This window comes from Pelobates fuscus, chromosome 4 (assembly GCF_036172605.1).
Source record: "Pelobates fuscus isolate aPelFus1 chromosome 4, aPelFus1.pri, whole genome shotgun sequence".
Taxonomy (NCBI): Eukaryota; Metazoa; Chordata; class Amphibia; order Anura; family Pelobatidae; genus Pelobates; species Pelobates fuscus.
Window position 1 is genome coordinate 5,376,980 of NC_086320.1, and position 8,952 is coordinate 5,385,931.

Sequence of the window (8,952 nt, forward strand, 5' to 3'; positions counted from 1 at the left end):
CAGTAACACTCACACAGCAGTAATATGTCAGTATGGCCCCAGTAACACTCACACAGCAGTAATATGTCAGTATGCCCCCAGTAACACTCACACAGCAGTAATGTCAGTATGGCCCCAGTAACACTCACACAGCAGTAATGTCAGTATACCCCCAGTAACACTCACACAGCAGTAATATCTGTATGCCCCCAGTATCACTCAGACAGTAATATGTCAGTATGTCCCCAATAACGTCAGTATGCCCCCAGTAACACTCACACAGCAGTAATATGTCAGTATGGCCCCAGTAACACTCACACAGCAGTAATATGTCAGTATGCCCCCAGTAACACTCACACAGCAGTAATATGTCAGTATGCCCCCAGTAACACTCACACAGCAGTAATGTCAGTATACCCCAGTAACACTCACACAGCAGTAATATCAGTATGCCCCCAGTAACACTCACACAGCAGTAATATGTCAGTATGCCCCCAGTAACACTCACACAGCAGTAATATGTCAGTATGCCCCCAGTAACACTCACACAGCAGTAATATGTCAGTATGCCCCCAGTAACACTCACACAGCAGTAATATGTCAGTATGGCCCCGGTAACACTCACACAGCAGTAATATGTCAGTATGCCCCCAGTAACACTCACACAGCAGTAATATGTCAGTATGCCCCCAGTAACACTCACACAGCAGTAATATGTCAGTATACCCCCAGTAACACTCTCACAGCAGTAATGTCAGTATGGCCCCAGTAACACTCACACAGCAGTAATATCAGTATGCCCCCAGTAACACTCACACAGCAGTAATATGTCAGTATGGCCCCAGTAACACTCACACAGCAGTAATATCAGTATGCCCCCAGTAACACTCACACAGCAGTAATATGTCAGTATGGCCCCAGTAACACTCACACAGCAGTAATATGTCAGTATGCCCCCAGTAACACTCACACAGCAGTAATGTCAGTATGGCCCCAGTAACACTCACACAGCAGTAATATCAGTATGCCCCCAGTAACACTCACACAGCAGTAATATGTCAGTATGCCCCCGGTAACACTCACACAGCAGTAATATGTCAGTATGCCCCCGGTAACACTCACACAGCAGTAATATGTCAGTATGGCCCCGGTAACACTCACACAGCAGTAATATGTCAGTATGTCCCCGGTAACACTCTCACAGCAGTAATGTCAGTATGCCGCCAGTAACACTCACACAGCAGTAATATGTCAGTATGCCCCCAGTAACACTCACACAGCAGTAATATGTCAGTATGCCCCCAGTAACACTCACACAGCAGTAATGTCAGTATACCCCCAGTAACACTCACACAGCAGTAATATCAGTATGCCCCCAGTAACACTCACACAGCAGTAATATGTCAGTATGCCCCCAGTAACACTCACACAGCAGTAATATGTCAGTATGCCCCCAGTAACACTCACACAGCAGTAATATGTCAGTATGCCCCCAGTAACACTCACACAGCAGTAATATGTCAGTATGGCCCCGGTAACACTCACACAGCAGTAATATGTCAGTATGCCCCCAGTAACACTCACACAGCAGTAATATGTCAGTATGCCCCCAGTAACACTCACACAGCAGTAATATGTCAGTATGGCCCCAGTAACACTCACACAGCAGTAATATGTCAGTATGCCCCCAGTAACACTCACACAGCAGTAATATGTCAGTATGGCCCCGGTAACACTCACACAGCAGTAATATGTCAGTATGTCCCCAGTAACACTCACACAGCAGTAATATGTCAGTATGTCCCCAGTAACACTCACACAGCAGTAATATGTCAGTATGCCCCCAGTAACACTCACACAGCAGTAATATGTCAGTATGCCCCCAGTAACACTCACACAGCAGTAATATGTCAGTATGGCCCCAGTAACACTCACACAGCAGTAATATGTCAGTATGGCCCCAGTAACACTCACACAGCAGTAATATGTCAGTATGCCCCCAGTAACACTCACACAGCAGTAATATGTCAGTATGGCCCCGGTAACACTCACACAGCAGTAATATGTCAGTATGTCCCCAGTAACACTCACACAGCAGTAATATGTCAGTATGTCCCCAGTAACACTCACACAGCAGTAATATGTCAGTATGCCCCCAGTAACACTCTCACAGCAGTAATGTCAGTATGCCCCCAGTAACACTCTCACAGCAGTAATATGTCACTATGGCCCCAGTAACACTCACACAGCAGTAATATGTCAGTATGTCCCCACTAACACTCACACAGCAGTAATATGTCAGTATGCCCCCAGTAACACTCTCACAGCAGTAATATGTCACTATGGCCCCAGTAACACTCACACAGCAGTAATATGTCAGTATGCCCCCAGTAACACTCACACAGCAGTAATATGTCAGTATGCCCCCAGTAACACTCTCACAGCAGTAATGTCAGTATGCCCCCAGTAACACTCTCACAGCAGTAATGTCAGTATGCCCCCAGTAACACTCACACAGCAGCAATATCAGTATTTCCCCAGTAACACTCACACAGCAGTAATATGTCAGTATGCCCCCAGTAACACTCTCACAGCAGTAATATGTCAGTATGCCCCCAGTAACACTCACACAGCAGTAATATGTCAGTATGGCCCCAGTAACACTCACACAGCAGTAATGTCAGTATGGCCCCAGTAACACTCACACAGCAGTAATGTCAGTATGGCCCCAGTAACACTCACACAGCAGTAATATGTCAGTATGCCCCCAGTAACACTCACACAGCAGTAATATGTCAGTATGGCCCCAGTAACACTCACACAGCAGTAATGTCAGTATGGCCCCAGTAACACTCACACAGCAGTAATATGTCAGTATGGCCTCAGTAGCACTCTCACAGCAGTAATATGTCAGTATGCCCCCAGTAACACTCACACAGCAGCAATATCAGTATGCCCCCAGTAACACTCACACAGCAGTAATATGTCAGTATGCCCCCAGTAACACTCACACAGCAGTAATATGTCAGTATGCCCCCAGTAACACTCACACAGCAGTAATATGTCAGTATGCCCCCAGTAACACTCACACAGCAGTAATATGTCAGTATGTCCCCAGTAACACTCACACAGCAGTAATATCAGTATGCCCCCAGTAACACTCACACAGCAGTAATATGTCAGTATGCCCCCAGTAACACTCACAGCAGTAATGTCAGTATGCCCCCAGTAACACTCACACAGCAGTAATATGTCAGTATGGCCTCAGTAACACTCACACAGCAGTAATATGTCAGTATGCCCCCAGTAACACTCACACAGCAGTAATATGTCAGTATGTCCCCAGTAACACTCACACAGCAGTAATATGTCAGTATGTCCCCAGTAACACTCACACAGCAGTAATATGTCAGTATGCCCCCAGTAACACTCACACAGCAGTAATGTCAGTATGGCCCCGGTAACACTCACACAGCAGTAATATGTCAGTATGCCCCCAGTAACACTCACACAGCAGTAATATGTCAGTATGCCCCCAGTAACACTCACACAGCAGTAATATGTCAGTATGCCCCCAGTAACACTCACACAGCAGTAATATGTCAGTATGCCCCCAGTAACACTCACACAGCAGTAATGTCAGTATGCCCCCAGTAACACTCACACAGCAGCAATATCCGTATGCCCCCAGTAACACTCACACAGCAGTAATATGTCAGTATGCCCCCAGTAACACTCTCACAGCAGTAATATGTCAGTATGGCCCCAGTAACACTCACACAGCAGTAATATGTCAGTTTGCCCCCAGTAACACTCACACAGCAGTAATATGTCAGTATGTCCCCAGTAACACTCACACAGCAGTAATATCAGTATGGCCCCAGTAACACTCACACAGCAGTAATGTCAGTATGCCGCCAGTAACACTCACACAGCAGTAATGTCAGTATGTCCCCAGTAACACTCACACAGCAGTAATATGTCAGTATGGCCCCAGTAACACCCACACAGCAGTAATGTCAGTATGGCCCCAGTAACACTCTCACAGCAGTAATGTCAGTATGTCCCCAGTAACACTCACACAGCAGTAATATGTCAGTATGCCACTAGTAACACTCTCACAGCAGTAATATGTCAGTATGCCACTAGTAACACTCTCACAGCAGTAATATGTCAGTATGGCCCCAGTAACACTCACACAGCAGTAATATGTCAGTATGCCCCTAGTAACACTCTCACAGCAGTAATATGTCAGTATGCCCCCAGTTACACTCACACAGCAGTAATATATCAGTATGCCCCCAGTAACACTCTCACAGCAGTAATATGTCAGTATGGCCCCAGTAACACTCACACAGTAGCAATATGTCAAGTTAAAGCGGCACTGTCAATACCCTGAAAATTCCAACCCAGTCAAGCTATACCGAGACAATCTAGGCTAGGGACTGCTTTGTCTCTGTGAGTTTCCTCTGCCTGAATTTCTCAGACGAAGCAGAGCTACAGTGTCAATCCTGACCGTGGTCACCAGTCCCGGAATTTGCTCTCTCTGTGAAGGATACCATGGTTTTATAGGATCCTCCATAGACCTCACCGCTGTACTCTAGCACGTGCTCAAGTGTATTGCAGTGATTTCTGCTATTGGCACTAATGCGCCAAGAGCTGAAAAGGACGCACCGGAACAAGAAGGCCGCGCCCACGAGGAACAGGTACAGATAAGTAAATCTCCCTCGCTGACCATCGGACCCCCATGATCGATGTCACCAGCCTGGGGCTTTGTGAATTTGTCAAAGTCCCCAGATGGCGACAGTGCTGCTTTAATTTGCAATACTCCTGCATTTTATTTACCTCCATATAGGTTAATTAATATTCCCCCATTCCCTTATTTGGGCTTCCGGGATCCCTTAATAATCTCACTCACTCATGTCTCCTGGTACAGATTCACTTCATTCACCCATAAGTTTTTTTTATTTTTCTTCCATCAGCCCCTATCTCTTCCAACTCTGATTTCCCTCTGCTTCTGAGCTTTCTCTTCCCATCCTCCACCCCCGCTGCCGAGCTTTCTCTTCCCATCCTCCACCCCTGCTGCCGAGTTTTCTCTTCCCATCCTCCACCCCTGCTGCTGAGCTTTCTCTTCCCATCCTCCACCCCCGCTGCTGAGCTTTCTCTTCCCATCCTCCACCCCCGCTGCTGAGCTTTCTCTTCCCATCCTCCACCCCCGCTGCTGAGCTTTCTCTTCCCATCCTCCACCCCCGCTGCCGAGCTTTCTCTTCCCATCCTCCACCCCTGATGCCGAGCTTTCTCTTCCCATCCTCCACCCCCGTTGCCGATTTTTCTCTTCCCATCCTCCACCCCCGTTGCCGAGCTTTCTCTTGCAATCCTCCACCCCCGCTGCCGAGCTTTCTCTTCCCATCCTCCACCCCCGCTGCCGAGCTTTCTCTTCCCATCCTCCACCCCCGCTGCCGAGCTTTCTCTTCCCATCCTCCACCCTCGCTGCCGAGCTTTCTCTTCTCATCCTCTGCTGCCGAGCTTTCTCTTCCCATCCTCCACCCCTGCTGCCGAGCTTTCTCTTCCCATGCTCTACCCCCGCTGCCGAGCTTTCTCTTCCCATCCTCCACCCCTGATGCCGAGCTTTCTCTTCCCATCCTCCACCCCCGTTGCCGATTTTTCTCTTCCCATCCTCCACCCCCGTTGCCGAGCTTTCTCTTGCTATCCTCCACCCCCGCTGCCGAGCTTTCTCTTCCCATCCTCCACCCCCGCTGCCGAGCTTTCTCTTCCCATCCTCCACCCCCGCTGCCGAGCTTTCTCTTCCCATCCTCCACCCCCGCTGCCGAGCTTTCTCTTCCCATCCTCCACCCCCGCTGCCGAGCTTTCTCTTCCCATCCTCCACCCCCGCTGCCGAGCTTTCTCTTCCCATCCTCCACCCCCGCTGCCGAGCTTTCTCTTCCCATCCTCCACCCCCGCTGCCGAGCTTTCTCTTCCCATCCTCCACCCCCGCTGCCGAGCTTTCTCTTCCCATCCTCCACCCCCGCTGCCGAGCTTTCTCTTCCCATCCTCCACCCCCGCTGCCGAGCTTTCTCTTCCCATCCTCCACCCCCGCTGCCGAGCTTTCTCTTCCCATCCTCCACCCCCGCTGCCGAGCTTTCTCTTCCCATCCTCCACCCCCGCTGCCGAGCTTTCTCTTCCCATCCTCCACCCCCGCTGCCGAGCTTTCTCTTCCCATCCTCCACCCCCGCTGCCGAGCTTTCTCTTCCCATCCTCCACCCCCGCTGCCGAGCTTTCTCTTCCCATCCTCCACCCCCGCTGCCGAGCTTTCTCTTCCCATCCTCCACCCCCGCTGCCGAGCTTTCTCTTCCCATCCTCCACCCCCGCTGCCGAGCTTTCTCTTCCCATCCTCCACCCCAAAAGCCGAGCTTTCTCTTCCAATCCTCCACCCCCGCTGCCAAGCTTTCTCTTCCCAACTTCCGCTGCCGAGCTTTCTCTTCTCAACCTTCGCTGCCGAGCTTTCTCTTCCCATCCTCCACTCCCGCTGCCGAGCTTTCTCTTCCCATCCTCCACCCCCGCTGCCGAGCTTTCTCTTCCCATCCTCCACCCCCGCTGCCGAGCTTTCTCTTCCCATCCTCCACCCCCGCTGCCAAGCTTTCTCTTCCCATCCTCCACCCCCGCTGCCGAGCTTTCTCTTCCCATCCTCCACCCCCGCTGCCGAGCTTTCTCTTCCCATCCTCCACCCCCGCTGCCGAGCTTTCTCTTCCCATCCTCCACCCCCGCTGCCGAGCTTTCTCTTCCCATCCTCCACCCCCGCTGCCGAGCTTTCTCTTCCCATCCTCCACCCCCGCTGCCGAGCTTTCTCTTCCCATCCTCCACCCCCGCTGCCGAGCTTTCTCTTCCCATCCTCCACCCCCGCTGCCAAGCTTTCTCTTCCCAACTTCCGCTGCCGAGCTTTCTCTTCCCATCCTCCACCCCCGCTGCCGAGCTTTCTCTTCCCATCCTCCACCCCCGCTGCCGAGCTTTCTCTTCCCATCCTCCACCCCCGCTGCCAAGCTTTCTCTTCCCATCCTCCACCCCCGCTGCCGAGCTTTCTCTTCCCATCCTCCACCCCCGCTGCCGAGCTTTCTCTTCCCATCCTCCACCCCCGCTGCCAAGCTTTCTCTTCCCAACTTCCGCTGCCAAGCTTTCTCTTCCCAACCTCCGCCCCCGCTGCCGAGCTTTCTCTTGCCATCCTCCACCTCCTTTTCTCACCAAAATAACTCTACCTAATTTAATTTTTTGGCTGTTTTCCCACAGAGGTGAGCTCAATGATTATGTGGATGCAATAGATTCTGGCCTGGATAATCTTCAAAATGTTTTCAACTCTCACAATTTTAGCGTGGACACCAGTACTCTCATGGATGTGAGTGACGCTCTTGTTCCATCTAGCCATGGCTCCTGTGTCTCTCCCCACCTTCCCTGTTTGACATTGTTTGGCTTGTTCACTGTTTCTTAGACTTACTCATTCATTGTCTGCTTGCTCGTCTTCTGTCCCAGCCTCTAGAGTCGGCCTCATTGTCCTACTTTTTATTGCTTGCAGTTGTTCAGTCCTTCCATGGGAGTGCCAGATCTCTCTCTGCCGGACCTTGATTCCAGCCTGGCCAGTGTGAGTACTCCCTTAGAAATATCCAGAGCATTTGTGGAATTTGTCATGGTTTTTAGGTTTCTCTCTCATCTTTGCTTGTGAAGTATATCTTGCTTTTTTAAACATGTGACATGTCTAATTGTGGTCCACAGATTCAGGAGCTGTTGGCCTCACAGGAGCAGAAGGTCGCAGAGACCGAGGCAAGCCCAGGAGACGCAGGTAGCCTACTCCCCATTCTTAGCTTTGTGTGTAGATCTTTCATCAGACCTTTACGTTTGTGCTTCCTCTGTAAGAAGGTGTCCCTCTAGGACTGAGGGGCCCTTGCTGGGATCAGCATTATTTGAGGGCCCAAAGCTGCGCATTAGAAGTGCGCCCCAATAGTATGTAGCATTTGTATGTTGCTGGAAGAATTAATTAATCAAAAAGGAATCCCAAAATAATTGGCTTAAGTAAAAGATTACCTTAAAGCATTTGAATGCTACATACTGCAGGGCAGCATGGAGGGATATGGGGCAGCCCAGTATGGGATTCACTGTTTCTGCATTTTTTTTTTTCTTGCCCTCCAGGGAAGCAGATCGTTCATTATACTGGTCAGCCACTAATACTGATGGATTCCAGTGGTTCGGATCTTCCTATTCTTCTAGAGTTGGAGGGGGACGAATCGTATCTCCAAGAGGAGGGGCAGGATATCTCCGAGGACCCGACCATGTCTCTGCTTTCCTGGGACTCCCAGACCAAGCCTGCAGATTCAGGCATATCCTAAACAAAACAGACTACTCCTGGGACCCCTTTGAATTGTTCTTGTCTGATTTGCAATGGTGATTGCGAGAATCTTCTCTCCCGGCAGGACTGTCTGAGTTCACAGCCTGAATGCACAGGTGCACCTTGTTCTCTGCCCGCAGGGCCCCTGCCCCATAATGCCAACTCAAGATGGCCGATTCCCGGCCCGGAATTCATCACGCAGAATGCTCCATTTACCTTCCTATGGATCTAGCCAATGAGATCTCTGCTTTTATAGTCTCCTGGGATTGGTTCATATTGTTTGATTCCTCCCCCTGTCCTGCATCTCTTTTTCCAGCAATGCATTATGGGCACAAGCTGCAAATCGCAGCTAATTGAACTTTCTCCATGCCAGTATGGCGAAGTGAATTTGCTGTAGATGTATGTTATGCCAAGGATATCACCTGCAAATGTACAGATTAATAAATGCTTACATGTAGCTTCCTGCTTCCTCCTCCGAGGTGGCCGCAGTGCAGCCAAATATGTGTTATTATCTCAGTGCTGTCAATCAAGCTCAGTATGGGGGTAGAATGCTGATCTGTACATTTGCTAGTTTGGCGGTACGTTACATCTTGTAATCGGTA

At 50.2% G+C, this 8,952-nt stretch overlaps 1 protein-coding gene across 3 annotated transcripts in view; it reads left to right on the top strand.

Moving 5' to 3' along the window:
* HSF1 (heat shock transcription factor 1) overlaps positions 1–8,748 on the top strand; it is a 73,455-nt gene extending 64,707 nt beyond the window's left edge. For all 3 annotated transcript variants that reach the window (XM_063450928.1, XM_063450929.1, XM_063450930.1), the window contains 4 exons: positions 7,261–7,366; positions 7,544–7,609; positions 7,741–7,807; positions 8,155–8,748. In XM_063450928.1, the coding sequence (XP_063306998.1) occupies positions 7,261–7,366; positions 7,544–7,609; positions 7,741–7,807; positions 8,155–8,351 (436 nt within the window). In that variant the 3' untranslated portion in view covers positions 8,352–8,748. The remainder of the gene's footprint in view (positions 1–7,260; positions 7,367–7,543; positions 7,610–7,740; positions 7,808–8,154) is intronic.
* The last annotated feature ends 204 nt before the right edge of the window (positions 8,749–8,952 follow it).